General features: G+C 44.3%; 2 protein-coding genes across 2 annotated transcripts in view; both read right to left on the minus strand.

Moving 5' to 3' along the window:
* Positions 1-16,771, minus strand: part of STK10 (serine/threonine kinase 10) — a 71,575-nt gene extending 54,804 nt beyond the window's left edge. Inside the window, 1 exon segment of the mRNA XM_079319899.1 lies at positions 16,768-16,771. The gene's annotated coding sequence lies outside the window, so the exon portion shown is untranslated.
* Positions 1-17,159, minus strand: part of UBTD2 (ubiquitin domain containing 2) — a 34,716-nt gene extending 17,557 nt beyond the window's left edge. Inside the window, exon 1 of the mRNA XM_079320013.1 lies at positions 17,005-17,159. Within this exon, the coding sequence (XP_079176139.1) occupies positions 17,005-17,074 (70 nt within the window). The 5' untranslated portion in view covers positions 17,075-17,159. The remainder of the gene's footprint in view (positions 1-17,004) is intronic.
* Between the last annotated feature and the right edge of the window lie 669 nt (positions 17,160-17,828).

Raw genomic sequence — 17,828 nt, forward strand, 5'->3', positions numbered from 1 at the left:
CTGCAGAAAATTCAGCAATGACTCCAAGTCAGCCTGGAGAAGCTGATTTGTAAATGTTTTACAAATTGAGCCAATGATCAAAAATATTTTCTGTATCAGATTGCTTCCCTGTGAGGCTCAGCTGCTAATAAAGTCATATTTTTTTTTTCTGTCACAAATGAAATGCAAATAACAGTTTACTACCCAGAAAGTTTCTTTTAGTAATAGTGCCAAGGGTTCTCCTCCCCACAATCACCAAGTTTCCTCAAATGAGTCCCATTTTAAACAAATTTTGCTCCAATTTCCTCATAAGTTACCTTGTAATTTGGTACCAATGTCACACAATTCACTCTAAACATTTCCTTTGTGTCGTTCTCCAATGTAATTCTGAATTATAACTGTGCCTGGAAGAGCCAGGACAAAGGAAAAATGCAAAAATCCAGGGAGAACAGGGAGGGAAAAAAGGAAAATTCATTGTATTTAAACAGCAGACAATTTAAATTACATTAAGCAACACAGGCTTGCACAATTTAAATTACATTAAATAGCACAACAGCAGGGAAATGGCAGAATTTTATCTGTTTATTGCTAATTTTCAGCAATTTTCTTTTTAAGGTGGTTACATTTTTCCAAGGCAAGAAGAGGATTTTTGGAACAGAAGTGGCACTGGGCAGTGGCAAAGACTTAAAAAGTGAAATATTAGGAGAAAAGTGAAATATTAGGAGAGTTAAGACTTTCCTAACAAGGAAATGAATTAACATTTTTAGGGAGCCTGTGTGAGCTTTCCAAATAAATACAGATAGATAGACATAATGCTAGAAACTAAGGCAAGTTTTATGGTTTTTTATGAGGGTAAAATGAACATTATTTCCCAGGTAGAAATTCAAGTTATATCTTGAAATAGCTGTGTACTAAAACACCAGGCTGCAGACTCAAAGCAATATTATAAAAATGTAGGCAAAGGTATTAATTTTGAGGCAAATAACAAAAAAATCTGAAGCTTTTCAGAGCAGCAAACTCAGCAGAGACACATTTGCACACAAGAAAAAAAAAAACCAAAACAAAACCATGAGCAATTTCCCTTTTGTCCCAGCTGAAAGGAGGTGAAGAATGGAAGAAAATAAACAAAAAAAAAATTAAAAAAAGAAAAAATAAAATAAATCAATGAGCAGCAGCACCTAAAGCCAGGCTGGGGCTGAAGGATGGATGTGGTAAATATTAGATGTTAGGAATTATTATATTAGGAATAAATATTAGATATTAGGAATGAATATATGAGGAATAAATATGAGATATTGGGAATATTAAGAATGAATATATTAGGAATAAATATCAGATATTAGGAATATTAGGAATGACTATATGAGGAATAAATATTGGATATTAGGAATATTAGGAATGAATATATGAGGAATAAATATTAGGCATTAGGAATATTAGGAATTAATATATCAGAAATAAATATCAGATACTAGGAATATTAGGAATTAATATATTAGGAATAAATATTAGGAATATCAGGAATGACTATATGAGGAATAAATATTAGGTATTAGGAATATTAGGAATTAATATATCAGGAATAAATATTGGATATTGGGAATATTAGGAATGACTATATGAGGAATAAATATGAGATACTGGGAAAATTAGGAATGAATATATTAGGAATAAATATCAGATATTAGGAATGACTATATGAGGAATAACTATTAGATATTGTGAATATTAAGAATTAATATATTAGGAATAAATATGAGATATTAGGGATATTAGGAATAAATGCTGGCCTGGGAGGGTGGGCAGCCCTGGCACAGGTGCCCAGAGCAGCTGTGGCAGCCCCTGGGTGGGTCCCTGGCAATGCCCAAAGCCAGGCTGGAGCAGCCAGTGGAAGGTGTCCCTACCCTGAACAAAATGATTTTTAAGGTTCCTTCCAACCCAACCCATTCTTTGTTTCTATGATTATTATTCCCAAAACTCTGTGGGTTCTCCTGAGTCCTGCCTGCCCACCTGAAGCAGAGGATTCTCAATTAATCTTGATTAAACTCGTGATAAAACAGCTCCTGTGGACACAGAAAATTGTCTCAGGGAGGGAAAAACCCCTTTGTGGGGTGAGCACATCCCCAGTGCCTCGGCCAGGGGTGAGGCAGGGATGCTGCACAGCCCAGGAATCCCCATTTTTCTCTGTTATTTCTCCAAACTCAGCTTGGCCAGGCAGCAGGAGCTGTAAAACCCAGCTCAGCCTCCCAGGGCCAGACATTACCAACACAATTACCTGTCAGCATCTTTACCCTGGCACTGCAGCTGCTCTATCTCTGCCAGATGAATGCTTTATCACAGGATAAAGATTTACCCATCCCCAGCTCTCAGTGTGCACCAGGACCTCCAATCTGCACCAGCCCCAGTGCTGCTTTTTTTTTTAAAAAATGACAAGAGCCATTAGGGAGGCTGTCAGCAGCATGAGAAATGTTCTGTTTGAGATGGGCTGCACAGAGCACACCTTTGTTGTGGTTTCAGCTCCAATTCAGCACCAAAAGGCAGAACAAGAGCAGCACAGAATGCAGTGGGAAGCTGCACAGAGCTTATCTGCAAGGAAAAAAAAACAAAACAAAAAAAAAACCACCCCAGAGTTTTTTTTTTGTATCTCAGCATGAGGAAGAATGCAACTCAGCAACTTCACTTTTAAAGCACTAAAAGCCTTTTGTGCCTTGCTGTCCTCTCTCAGTTCACAGGGAAACTTTAGACACATCAGATAAAAGTGCAAAGGGTGAATTCCTGACTGGCCAAGCTGCTCCAGGCTCGTGTGGATTCTGCAAACATCCAACTCCAGCTGCAAACCAGCAGCTCAGGCTGACAAATTCCCTTCCTCCTTGAGAATGTTCTCCCTCTGACCTCTGCACAACAAGCAGCTGCATGAACTGCTAAAAAAAAAAAAACAAAAAGGAAAAGCCCCCCAAGATCCCCAACTTGTGCCCAATGATCAGCACTGAGTGCCACATCCAGAACTTCACTGGAAAGGAAAAAGGAAAAATAAATGGAAAAAGGAGCAGCATCAAAAATCTCCCAGCCTCAAGAGTTTCCTCACACACTGACAGCTGAGTTCTGAGTGATTTGAGCAAGGTCTAAGCAGGGTTTAAAACAAAGCCTGGCTTTTCTGCTGGCCTGAGCCATGTGCTGCTGTGGCCACCATGAACTCTGAACTGGGCAAGTGACACAGAACCACCACCAGTGCTTCCAACACTGGGAACATTTTCAGGGAAAAAAAAAAACCCTAAATAATCAAAGGCAGCCTTATCTTTCACCCTGCCATTTTCACAAAAAATCCTTGGCTGCTGATTGTCCTCAAGGCCTGGTGAAAGCCAGCAGGACCTCACACTGAGGGTGCTTAAACCTTCTGGGTGATGCCACCAGGGAATTGATTTTATTACCAGTAAATCCAGAATTCATAAAGTCACTGAATGGTTTGGGTTGGAAAGGATATTGAAATTCTGCCTTTGCCATGGGCAAGGACAGTTTCCACCACCCCAGGTGCTCCAAGCCCCAAGCTTGGACATTTCCAGGGATGGAGCAGCCACAGCTTCTCTGGGAAATCCATTTCAGGGCCCCCCATCCTCACAGGGGAGAATTCCTTCCCAAAATCCCACCTAAACCTCCTCTCTGTCAGTGTGAACCCATTTTCCTCATCCTACCACTCCAGGCTCTGGTGAAATTCCCTCTCCATCCTTCCCAGGTTTTTCCCTCAGGACCAGCAGAGTGTTCAGACCCCACCTCAGCACAGCATCCATTTGGTTTTCCTGCATTAAACCCTAAAATCTGGGTAATTCAAGGTATAATGCTCAGCACAGATGGCCAACTCCATGTTCCCAAGGATTTTTTTTTTTTTTTTTGGCTGAACATGCCACACTTGCCATGTCACTGCTGCCAGCACAGCAGCCACAAATTCCAGGAAGGAACAACAACAAAAAATAACCACCTCTAAATTGGTGGCTGTTTTTACAATGACCAATGATTAAATTAGCTTCATTAAAGGATCTAACACCATGTCTTGAATTTATTCCAGTGTCACAGTTATTGGCAGGGATAAAGTTTCACATGAGCCAATTAACTAAATGCACTATTACTGTATCTCAGCTGCTTAAGCTCATCAGTTAATTAAGAGCTCAGTGTAAGCTGAAAATAGGAATCTTACCTGACACACATCCCAAACATACATTATCTTAATGATTTAATTTCACACTTCCATATTACTTTCCTCATGTGCCTGAGGAAAACTGAAAGGCAATTCCTTGGTTTAAAGAAAAGTGAAAGCAAAAGTCACACAAACATTTACAGATCTCATCTAAGAAATTGGATTTCTCAGAACAATACCTGCTGCTTTATTCAGCCCTATATTACAGGGTGGCTTTTCACAGCAAAGTTAATATTTCACAATCAATTTTGAGACTCAGCTCCTCTCTGTTTGCCCCAGGAAACTCCAGTACCCACATTGGATAAAGCCCCACAGCTGGAATTGGGTGTAGAACACATGACCAACCTCTTGGCCATAAGGAATTCCTACCCTCCAAGTACACATTTGGTTAAGAAATCCACATTTATCCCTGAGTTAGAGACAAGTAATAACAGATAAGGACATCAGTGGATTGCTCAGGTAATTAAAAAGCAATCCAAGCCAAAATGAAAAACGTGCAAGCCTTTGTTGCAACTTGTATAAATACCTGGACGTCTTGAACATCCAGGAGAAAAAAAAACAAAACCAAAAAAACAAATCCTGTAAATGGGAGCACGTGAACAAAACAGCCTTAAAACTCCATCCTTTCAAGGCCTTTTTATCCCCCAGGGAAAAAACAGCCCTGTTCCAGCCTCGAGGATTATTGATGTAATCAGAGAATGGTTTGGGTTGGAAGGGACCTTGGGGGACATCCAGTGCCACCCCCTGCCCTGGGCAAGGACACTGCCACTGTCCCAGCCCTTCCTGGGCACTGCCAAGGATCCAGGGACAGCCACAGCTTCTCTGGGCACCCCTAAGGATTTAAAAAACCCCAAATTAGGGATTGAATCAGGGCTTGCTGCTCCCAGCAATGCCAGCTCTGGGCTGGAAGGAGCTTGGGGGGAGGCACAGCAAAGTGCCCTCTTCATTTAAATTGCTGAAATGAAGCAAGATTAAAGCAGCCAGAGCCTTTCCACCTTTAGCAAATTAATCTGATCTCTTCCAGGAGTCCCTGAGCACAGGAGGCTTTAGCTCTATTAATGGCCTGAGTGATGCTTGCTCAGTGTTTCCAATGGGCACAGCAGCCCTCAAGTGACTCCCTTGCAAAGATCACAGAATTTGATTGAAAATGCATTTCATCCTCCACAACTCAGGGCAGGCTCAGAAGTGGCAGCACAGGGCAAACAAACAAACAAACAAAAATTTAAAAAAAAAAATGTTGGCAATGCTCTCAGTTGTGAAATACTCAGCTATGGGCTGTGCTGGTCTTTGCTCCAAAGTTCCTCACCATAATGCTCAAGGAGTTTATTTCTCCTTAAAATTTCTCCTCTGACCCACTGCAAAGCAGGTCAGAGCTCTTGGTCAGGGCAGATGGACTTTTCCTACTTTTCCCAATTATTTAAGGCATAATTGATGTAATAACAGATTCAATAAGTGTGTGAAGATGCTGGGTTTTAAAGTCTGCAAGAAAAGTTGAAGCAGAACTCTCCATGAGTTCTGCTCCCCTTTCTGCAAGGGAAAATAGATTAAAATCAAAGGATTTTTCAAATTGACTGGTAATGAGAATGCATTATTAAATAGAGATTCTTATTTCAGCCACCTGAAAACAAGAGCCCACCTCTGCCATGGTTGGTTTTTCAGGGCAGGTGTGATTATTTGGTTCAGGTAAAGGAACTCCTGAAAGCATTGGGGAAATCAAACCCCAACATCCAAACCTGCTGATTTAACTGCAGCAGTGGAAAGGATTCATAAGAATGGCTGGATGCAAGTCCATGACAAATTCACTAATTACTGTGCTCTAATGAGCAAACCATGCCCAGGAAATGCTGATTCCACAGCTCTGAACAAAGGCATCTCAAAGCCCAGAGCAGCAGAACTGGGGCCACTTTCAGACCTGTGGAAAAGCTGAGGATGAGCAGGAGAAAAATTAAAAAAAAAAAATTCCCATCTGAGCAGCATCCACACAGCTCCCCCACCCACACGAGCATCAAAACTGCCTTTAACACACAATAATCTCTGAAATACCTTGAGAGAAAAATGTTCTGTGAAAAAAAAGGGTTCCTAATTAATTATCCTCAATATAAACCAGCCAAAGTTGGGAAGTTTCAAAACACAAGAAAATAAATGGTGCAGATCCCTAAACCTGAATTGCCAGAGTTCCCCTCAGCTGGAAAAAAAATCCCCTGATTAATTTATAATAATGAAACAAGACAAGTGAAGGAAGGAAGGGTGAATGCAGTGAGCAGAGAAAAATGCTCTTTATCAATGGCACACGAATTGAGCCTGGAAATTTGGCAGGCAGAGCAATCAGATAGTGACAGAATCCTTGAGCAGGCAAACCTGGAAAGAGTTTCCAGACAAGATTAGATCAGCTGGTAGAATTTCCAAGACAGAATATTCTGTTTGACACAGCACTGGAGCAGAGATACAGAAGCTTTTGCCATTTTTGTTCTAAGCTGAATTGTCACTACTTAATAAAATGGATTTTTAACAAGCCCAATTATCAGATCAGCAGCTCAGCATCCCTCTGGACAGAGCTGCCAAAAGATGTTCAAGCAGGACATTGGCAACAACCAAAATGCTTCCCTAAATATCTACAATATTTTCCTAACTAATGTGAGCTCAATGCAAATGATTAACTGTGGGTAATAAGTTTCCCAGCACAAGAAGATAAAATGCTAATGTGGTTCCTTCCCCAGTCCTGTAGCACAGCAATCATCAGGAAAAACATCATCAGAAAACATCCATAAGATAAAACACCTTAAAAATAATTTTATAAAGGAACCTGTTGATTTCTCAAAGCAATATTGTGAAGAAGTTGTGGTAAGCATCAATATAAATAAATTGAACTTAAAAATTCTTGAGGAAATTTGCTCCCTGAGAAGTGATTGGGACTGATCCTGGGATTGATGAAGGCTGGGATTGGGGAGTGTTTGGAGCCTGTTTAATGTTAAAGATAAAAAAGAGAAATTTGGGTTCCTCTTTAAGTGGGTGACTGTGTTTTCCCCACTGCTGAGCACCAACACTCCAAAACCCAGCAGATTATTTCAATTTCCAAGCTCAAATTTCAATTCCCAAGCTGCCAGAGTGACAATTCAACCAAAAGCCACAACTTCTCCTCCTCAACTTAAACCTAATTCTTACCGCACCAATATTTAGGAGAATTAAAAAAAGCACAAAACTTCCCAGGCAGACAGAGCACACACCACAGAGAAGAACCTGATATTGATATTTTCCTAAGGTTTGTGTCATTTAGGAGAATAAAAATCCTAAATAAAAGTGCTTTTGGAGGTTTACAGAAAATAATCTCTGTCTACACTCTATTAGAAAGTCCCTGTGATGAGGCAGAGCTCAAGAAGTAAAAGTTTATTTACAACTAAAGGTTTTTTATCCTGGTGCTTGTAACACCAAACCACAGCAGCTTGTTCTGACAATGCTGCTGCTCCTTTTTTTATTCCCAGCTGCCAGACTCAAATCTTCAATTCCCTGTTCTATTTAGCAGGAGTTTCAGATAAAGCCAAGCCCTGTGGTATTTTTGGAGCTATTTTAGTGTTATAAGGAGAGCCCTGGGTACACATGAGGAATGGGATGTGTTGGATACAGGCAGCACAAAAATGGGATTTTGCTGTAAAATCCATGTTGGGCCATCCAATGTGTGAGTGACTGGAAGTGTGTGATTTCAGTCAAGCAATAATCATGTGGTTTGCTGTTGAAATTTGAGATTTTTTTTGGCACCAGAACTACTTTTAGATCTGGATAAACACACAATGGAGATCTATGGATGTGAAAAAAAAACACAAAAGAGTGAGAACTCATCTCAAATGAGCATTTAAACCTGTCTCAGGGTAATATCCAATATTGATCAGCACTTCACAGAAGGTATTTTTGTTCTAAAAGCACTCTTATTTATAGCAACCCATGTGCTTTGAAGGAACTTATGTGGGCACAGAGCAAAAAAAAAAATCACAAAAAGAAAAAAATCAGTCTGCTACATCTTTCACCAAGCCAAGTCATCAACATGCAAGAGTGAAATCTAACTCTCCAAAAAAATAAAATTTAAACAGCTCTGTGGCAGTTTTTTTCTTCTCCAGCCCTCCCAGTGCTCCCCCTCAGCTGTGATTTCTCTGTTACAAAAGAAAATTTGGTAATTTCAGGCACTGGGAAATGCCCAGGAAAGGGAGAATTGGCTCATCCTCAGCCAATGGGGCAAATTTGGGAATTCTGCTCCAAATATATCCCTTATATATAAGAGAAAATAAATTTATTCCACTTGGGAATCTGCATCTAACCTTTGGATAACCATGGTGCTTTCCAAACTGTGCCAAGCTCTGCTCCCCAAAAATACTTCCCAAACCCAAAAACTTCCCAAACCCAAAAACTCCCCAAACCCAAAAATTTCCCCTCTCTTCCCACCCTGGGCAGTGGTAACAAGCTGGGAGCAGCCACAGCTATGGTAGGCATAGAAATACAAATTATGGTATTGGCTTTTTGCAAATATCAGGTTATTTTACATATATTATAAATATATATATATGTGTATATGCATATATATTATGCATATATGTATATACATATGTACATATATTATACACATTATACTACATTATATATTATAGATTAAATATTACATGTTATATGTTACATATTATATGTTAACTATATATTAAATGTTATAATCAACATTATATATTATACATATATGTGGTGTTAAAACAATTTTTAATATATAGTTTTCTTTGTTAAATAATACCCAGTAAAAACACTTATTACTAATACACCAATTACCAGCACCTGCTGTCTGTAAAAATTGAAGAACACAGCCCAAATTAGGACTGATAAAAAAAATAAATTAAAACCACCCAAGCTCTAAAAAAGGCAAACTCAAGGAGTAGCCATGTAAAATATAAAATATAAATATAAAAAATATATAGAAAAGTTTAAGAATGTGTGATAGGTCTATGAATACACAACAGGTTAATAAATTTAAAGGGTGTCTCCAAAACAGCAAGTGTGCTCTTGGGTGAATGCCAAGCCCTTATAACCTTTTACTTTATTATTTGCCTTTTATTAAATTTTTTAAAAATCTACCAAGAAAGTAAACATCCTTTTTCACAGTAGGAATTTTCACTGGGACTTGTACCTGCATGAAAAAGAAATATTGAAACCATTTTTGAGTGACTGTCCCCTCTGAGGGACAGGGATACAGTGGCTCAGGAGCAGTTTAAAGCTCAATATTCTACATTAAAGATATTTTTTGGATATCCCCACCTTGTGTGTGCACCTGGGATGGAGAAAAACACACCCAAACCATTCTGAAGGCACAAACCCAGCACAGTGTTGGTGGCAGCTTTTCCAGGAAACTTTAATCCATAAATTATTTGGGAAAATGTGAAGTCAAAGCAATGGGAATTAACAATTTTTCCTTAAATCCTCCATTCTCCTGTGCTTGCTGATGCTCTGGGGCCAAAAATCCCAATGGGCAGAGAGGAGAAAAATGACATTTTTGTAGGTGCTCTTTTACAAAGAACCTGCATTTCTAAATCACAGGAGGAATAAAAGATCACAGGGAAATAAAGCAACAAAGTAAATGGCAGGGAGAGATTGTGGTGCAGAATCCCCAGTGCCCTTCAGCACAGCATGGCAGCAGGGATGGAGCTGCAGGAGTGAATTTTAAAAATAGAAAAGGAACAAACTCCCAGCCCCAAAGTGCTGTGCTCTGCTTCCAATGCCATTTTCTGGGAGGGTTTTCACACAGTTCCCCTGGGAAAAGGTGAAAAATTCCTCCCTCCATCATCTGAACTAAGAGAATTATTTATAGTTGCTGCATTTATTATGCATCATTGTAAACGGGGAGCTGTTAGGAGCTATAAAGTGTTTATCATTTCAAGGGATGAAAAGTGATTTATTTATAGAAAAGTGGTGGTAATGCTAGACTGGATATATGTGTTTTAAGAGTAAACTTTCCCTGTTAAGCATGTGCAGAGCTGCCATGCAATCCACAGCTCTGTGTGACACATTTTCTCATTTTAGCCTCTAATCTTTTCCCCCTGGGCACTACCTGTTCTTGCAGCAAACTACTGAAGCATTTTTTCACTCCCATTTGTGAAGTGCTTCTGCTTTCATGGTGGAGAATGTGGGGAAAAAAATAAAAAATAAACCCACATGACAGATCATGCAGAAACTCAAATCCCCTCCCTTCCACCTCATCTGCAGCACAAGGATGTCTTTATACACACACATAGAAAAACAGGCACACATAAAATCCTCCAGCACATCTGAGATTCTCCAGAAATGAAAAATCAGCTTCAGAGCTGAGCCCATCTCCTCCCACAAATGGCTTTCAAGCAGGGCTTTGAATATTCCTTTTTAAATCCTGTTCAGTGAGGAGAGAGGGGGAGATGGGCAGGGAAAAGGACACTGAGAAAAGGGAGGAGCTGCTAAAACTGCTCTAATCCACAATCCCAGCAGCGTTTCTGCTTTGGGAAGGACAATTTCCAAATGTTTTCCATCAGGTCTGAGAGGTCAGCTGGGTGTGGAGCAGCTCCTGCAAATTGATAGCATCCAATAATTGCTCCTGCATTTATTACCTGCACTTCCCAGGGCTGGGCAGCCTCAGGATGAGACTGATGGCATTTTAAATATTTAAGGCAGTCTAAAACTTCAGCCTCATTCAGCATTTAAAACAGTTTTTAATTTACTCCTGAAATGAGGAACAGAACAAAAACACCTCCTGCAGTTTGCTGAGCTTTTGTCCAGCTCTCACCTGCATTAATCCCAGTGTGCCAGAGGCAATAAATGCAAAATTCAGGTTCCAGCTGAACCTTAAATAAAGCCCAAGAGAGATTTTTCCCTGCACACAGGTCAGACAGAGCAGGATCAGGGGTGATTTCCACATCCAGGAGTTTGGGATGCTTGGGGTCCATCACCTCCCCTGCTCTTGGTAACTCAGTCTGAAATACTGAATTATGCTGCAAACACAATCCCCATGTGAGGGAAAACCTTGTTGTTTTCTTAAAAAACAAAAAAACAAGCCAAGAGAAAAAAAAATCCCTAACAAATTTGATAGTTCATTTATTTCCTAAGCAGTGGAACATTTCTGTTTTGTCAACTCTAAAATTGCCAGACAATAGAGAAGCAGATGAAAACCTCAGAGTGTAAGAAAAGTGTTTTATTCCAGTCAGGAATTAGGGAATTTTCCTGCTTTTTTATTCAGCCTTTCCCTCCTGATTTTGGGTGATTGAACTTCAGCAATCCCATAATGAATCTTGCAAATCTCATAATGAACCTCCAGAGGTTCCAGTGAATCCCACAAAAAAAAAAATCCTACACTTTCTTGCAGTAGCCATACATGAGTTGGGAAAAAAACCAACAAACAACAACCCCAAATTAAAAAAAAAAAAAAAAAAAAGAGACAAAACCCAACTGAAATATTTATATATTTGCAGCAAAGGAGGGTGAATTTTAAAGCACTGAAAGCCAAGGTGGCAAGTTGAAAATAATTTGTTTAAAAATGTATCAGATATTTATACACAGTGTCTGTCCAAAAAAAAAAAAAAAAAAAGAGGATGAAACTGATTGTTACCCCACACCCTAAATTACAAAGAGGAATAATATTCCCATCTCAATCATGGTCACTTGGTCATGAACTTCCCAAATCTTTATATTCTTTCTTTTTTTAGAGGTACCCAAAGCAATTAAGGCCAACTTGACCCTTCTTTGTACCTGCAAGAAGACTCACAGGAATTTGCAACTTAACTGCAAAGCAAATCTGTATTTCAGGCATCAACTGTATTATAATTTCTGATTCATAAATTATATTATCCAACATTCACATGAAAAATAATAGCTATCATATTACTTGCTGCAATGAGAGTGGATGGCTGCTTTGTAAAATTTATTCAAACTGGCAACTGATAATATTTTCCATTTATCAAAAATCTCCAAAGCACACTGATTGTTCAATTTATTGTATTTAACATTCAGTGAAGGAGGATGTTGTCGTTTTCAACACTGCAATCCCAAAACAGAGAAATTAAAATAAATCACTTCATCTAGAAGCCAAACAAACAATTACATGGAGGAACCAGCCAAAAAGGAAACCAAACAGCTTCGTTTGCCAGCCCTTATTAACAGCAAAAATAACACTTTATTTCAGTTTCTGAGAGCTCCTTGTTATCACCTGGAAAACAAAACCAAGTCTTGTGGTTTACAAATAAGAAGTGTCACAGCAGTGACATGCCAGGGGATGAGAACTTGGGACTCAATTATCTGGGGTTGTCAGCACCAATTCCTGATCCTAATAATCTCCAGGAGGCTGTGAGTGCCCAGCCCTCAGGAAATAAGAATTATTAAAGGCTACTTTTTATCCCAAAGCTCTGATAAAACCCACATATAAGTCTTGTGGAAATCACAGACTCATTTAGATTGGAAAAGACCTTCAGGATCATGGTTAACCCAGCACTGCCACCTCCAAACTCCATCCTTTAAATACACCCAGGCAGGGAGCAGGAAGGATTATTCCATTAAAAAAAAAAAAAAAACCCAAATAACAAAACAAGAACCACACAAAACCCACAGGAGGACCTAACAGCAAAATCCAGCTCTGATTTATTAATATTTCTGGAACTACCTGAAATCCAGATGTGCCCCTTTCGGATGGCACTGGAAGCCCAGCCAGGTGCTGCATGCAGGAAAAACCATCACAGCCTGCACCCAACAGCTCCAAACCACTGAAAAAAATCCCTCTGGGAGACTCTTTGTGTGCTCCAGCACAAAAGGGAGGCACCAAATGCTCTTAAGTCATGAGCTGCTTGTTTAACCCCCCCGTGCCAGGCAAGCAGAGCCCTGCTGTATTAATGCAATTGTGAGCAACAAATCTCACTGCTTAATATGCAAATTCCCCAGGTCAGTCTTGCAGAGAAGCACCATGAAAGCAGTTATTGTGACTTCCAACCAGCCATGTGATACACAGCCCTGCTCAGCAGTCCAGGAAAATATTTAAGAAACTGTTGTCCAGTTGCTGGGAGCAGAGGTGGAGCACAATATTTGCTTTTCTCGGAGTTAATGAAGCTCCAGCACCGCCTCAAACTCCACGGGAGGAACTGATAGATGGAATAATCTCCCATCCTGGCAGCCCTATTTCCACTTGGCCCTGTTCTCACTGCTGGGTGATGGGGGCAGAAGGAAAGAAGACAAATTTCAAAGAGAATCAGCATCTCTGCTCCCAAGGCAGGGCGATAAGAGCTGCAGCAGGCAGGCGAGCGCCGTGTCAAGGGGAGCTCAGCAGCAATCAGACAGCTGCAGCCAAAAACCTTAATCTGGGATGACTTGTGCTCCCAGGCACTGCATTCCCTGCCCTTCCCTCACTCCACACTAGCAACTGTCTCACTGAACTTCACCAGGTCAGGCAGAGCGATCTGCAGCTCCTGACAGGGGTGAGAGCTTGCCAGGAGAGAATGAACAGGTTCCTCCCTTTCCTCCTCAGAAAGGAAAAAAGGAATTGAGGAGTCTCCAGAAAGGAACAGCTGGCACAACTGAATATACCTGAGGCACAGGCAAAAGGGCAGAGATTTCCAGCAGTTAATTCCAAGGCCAAAGCTGTTCCAAAAACACAAGTGGAGAGCTCAGCCAGCCTGGGAAGTGGCTGGAGAAGAGTTATTTGTGCCCTGCTCTCACCATCCTGTGACAGGGAAAAGCTGGAAGAGATGTAGGGCTCAGCTCCTGAAACCTGGGACTATCAGGGGGAGACAGCTAAAGGGATGAAGTGGGGAAAATCTGTGTTTGTAAGTCAATTAGTGAGGTCCTTTAATGACTCCCCAATAAATCCACCCACCACAATTTGGTTCTGCTGGGCTCCAACACACCGAGCATGGTGACAGGAACTTTTCCTGTCTATGCCAAACAACATCCTGGTGAAATAAAAACTTGCTAAAAAGAGCAGTACTAATGAAACAGCTGGTACCAATCTGCAAAGCCCAGCCTGATGGGCAGAGCAGCATCTGTTAAATTCTGGGTGAGGAACAACCTCCTCCTGCTCTGGTCAAACAGAGCTGGGCAATAAGCTGAGCTTTTGATTAGCTGCATCTCACAGATGCACACACACACCTGAGGATGCCCAGCAGCTCTCCTGACACACACACACAGGCATCCTGACCTTGGAAAATGCCCAGAGTGAGAGACAAAGGAAGCACACGTGGCCAGGACGTGCCGTCAGCTCTGCCAAGCTGCACACGAGTAACGGGAAGTGCTGGCCACGGACAAAAACCCCGAGGAGAATGCAGGGATGTGACAAATCCTCCTCTCCACTCCACTAACACAATTGAGCACGGTTCTGCCACTCCCCACTGCCCTGGAATAAATTGAAAGTGGGATGAATCAGAGTTGAGAGCTGGCTCCTGCTTTCACCCAGCATCGCACACGGTCAGTGCTGCTTAATCTCTAAATTCTCCAGGAAACTTTTCCATTCTGGAGAAAAGACAAAGCTTCTCCAAAATAAGCCCACCACTGGCAAGTTGGAATCATCACGTTCCAAAACACCTTGCTAGGATTTCAAAATGTTCTGGCCCTGCTCACTGACAGCAACCTGCAAGCTAATGTAGTGGGTTAGGTCACAATGCCAGAGCTGGAGGAAATGAGCCTCACTTGGGGAGCAGCAAAAACTCATCTCTCTGCACAGCTCCAAACTCCAAATCGTGTTCACTTGTGCTTCAGCTGCTCCTCTGGCTGATGCCTCCAGACAGGAGGTCCCCTGGGAGAGCAAGACAGGTTTCAGAGCTGGTGAGGGCACGGGCAGAATCCATAAAGCTCCAGCACGGGCTGGACTTTGACATCTGGGGAGTCACATCGAGAGAAGAGACTCAGAGCTTCTCCCAGCTTAACCCACCCCCCCTCTCCTCCTTGTGGAGAGGCAGGAACAGATCTGTAGCATTACAAAACAGCCTATTGCACACTGGAGCTGATTGTTTAAGACAGTCCTAAGAAGCTCATAATTCAAGGGAAATTTCAGCTCTTCTCACTTCAGCGAGACAACCTTAAGGAACATTACCCTGAGAGCATGAATCAACACGAGCCAGCTGACACGGATTTCACATCTCTTACATCTTGAAAGCCCAGCTGCTGTTGTAATGCAGCAGGCACAATGGGTTATTTAACCCCAGAGCAGCACAGTGCCATGCCCTGGGAGCACCACACAAACCCTGCCCACCTCACACGCTGCTCTGGGCTGTGGAATCTGTTGTACAATATCAGCCAAACCCGATCGTGTTCTTCTCCTATCTCATTCACTCGATATCACAGGTGAGATAAGAGCAAGGAAATTAAACCAAGCCTATTTCTGTGACATGATCTCACCTCATAACAGTAAAGCACATCTCAGGACAAGCACCAGTGGAGCTTTTAATGCTATTTTTTGGTCAATATTCTGGGCTATGTGGTGATTCCTGCTGCTCTTTTTCTTCCACTGGTCTATTCTGCTCAGCACTCTTGCAGGTTCTCACAGGTTGGTAAATCTGCTTAGTACAGATGCATTTCAAGTAACCCACTTCTTCCCTTTTTACTGATAGAATAAGGAAGACTCATAGTACTCAAAGCTATAAAATTCCTTTCAACGCCACTGATGTGATTAAATCCACAGGAGGCTGTGGAGCCTCCCTCTCTGGAGACATTCCAAACCCACCTGGATGTGTCCCTGTGTCACCTTGCTCTGTGTGACCCTGTCTCAGCAGGGGGGTTGGATGGGATGATCTCCAGAGGTCACTCCCAACCCCAACTATGCTGGGATGCTGTGACACCCCACACAGCTCCTGGCAGCTGGAATTCTGCTATTTCCATGAACTCTGTATCTGGCACTAATCAGCAGATGGATGGTTCAGACACAACTCCAAGTGCTGCATATTTTTACATCGTGGAATGACAGCAAAGCCACTGATAGAAAGAACACCCATCAGCTGGGACATCCCAAATAAAACCAGATTGATAAATATCATTCTGTAAGGCACGGGGGGAAAACACAGACCTAGACCAGCAACTCTCCTCCTGCAATCTGTGGACCCTGCATGTGTGAGCATTACTTACAAGTCAAGTGTCCTGTCGGTAGGCTGGCTTTAAATGACTGCAAATGACTATAAAACATACACAGCTCAGCTGGAGAACATCAGGGGTCCACAAACCTGAGAGCATTGAGAAAGCAACCATTCAGGCGTTGAGCTGGGGAAAAACACGGCGGGGAAAGGCTGCTGGCACTGCGGCAGGCTGGCTCTGCTCCCCAAGCCGGGAGTGCAACACACACCACGCCGCTCCAGCACCGCAGGCGCCGGGAAGGGCTGGAGCAGAGCCCCGCTCCCGGGGGAAAACAACCCCGGGCCCGCAGCCGGGATCGGAGCGAGATGAGGAATCGCTTCCCGCACAGCACCGGGAGCGCAGCCCGAGGAAAACAAACTTCGGGCAGGCCCTTTATCCCCAGGCTGGCTTTACCGCAGCGGGGCCGCGTCCTTGAGCCCCCGGCAGCGCCCTGGGGACGGAGCCGGCACCGCTCGCCGAGACGGAGCGCGGCGAGAAGCGCCGCTCGGCCCCGGTACCGGCGCCGCGGAGCCGGGCCGGGCTGAGCCCGGGGGGCAGCGCCGGCCTCGGCAAAGTTCGGGCGAACCGGGGCACGACCCGCGGGACGAGCCGGGGGATGATGCGGGGGATAACCCCGGGGATGGCTCGGGGATGGCTCGGGCAGCAGCCGGACGCGGCTCCCCGCCCGCCGCAGGCCCCGGCCCGCAGCGCCCGCCCCGGGGTCCCCCCGCGGCTCCCCCCGGCCCGCAGCCGGCGCTCACCTCCGGTACCGTCCGAGTTCTCGTTGAGGCTGCCCGAGGAGTCGTGGTGGGAGCCCACACACCCGCCCATGGGGCCCGCAGACCCGCCGCCGAGCCGCCCCCCGCCCCCCTCCCCTGCACCGAGCTTCGCGCCGGCCGGGCAGGCGCGATGGCTGCGGGGCCGCCCCCCGCTCGCACCGCCCCGGGGCGGGGCTGGGGCGGCGCCGGGACCGGCACCGGGAACGGGAACGGGAACGGGAACGGGAGAGGAACCGGCACCGGGAACGGGAGAGGAACCGGCACCGGGACCGACACCGACACGGACACCGCCCGGGGCGGGGCTGGGGCGGCACCGGGAACGGCACCGGGAACGGGAACGGGAGAGGGAGAGGGAGAGGAACCGGCACCGACACCGACACCGCCCGGGGCGGGGCTGGGGCTGCGCCGGGACCGGGAACGGCACCGGGAACGGGAGAGGAACCGGTACCGGCAACGGGACCGGGACCGGGAACGCGAACAGTAGAGGAACCGGGACCGGGACCGGCACCGACACCGCCCCGGGGCGGGGCTGGGGCTGCGCCGGGGACGGGACCGGGAACGGGAGAGGAACCGGTACCGGGACCGACACAGGGACCGGCACCGCTACTGCCCCGGGCCGGGGCTGCGTCGGCACCGGCACCGGGAGAGGAACCGGCACCGGGACCAGGACAGGCACCGCCCCGGGACGGGGCTGCACCCGGCACCGGGAGAGGAACCGGCACCGGGACCGACACAGGGACCGGGACCGACACCGGGGCGGGACCGACACCGGAATCGACACCGGGACCTCCTCGGCCTCAGGACTG

Source organism: Erithacus rubecula (genome assembly GCF_903797595.1).
Source record: "Erithacus rubecula genome assembly, chromosome: 16".
NCBI classification, from domain to species: domain Eukaryota; kingdom Metazoa; phylum Chordata; class Aves; order Passeriformes; family Muscicapidae; genus Erithacus; species Erithacus rubecula.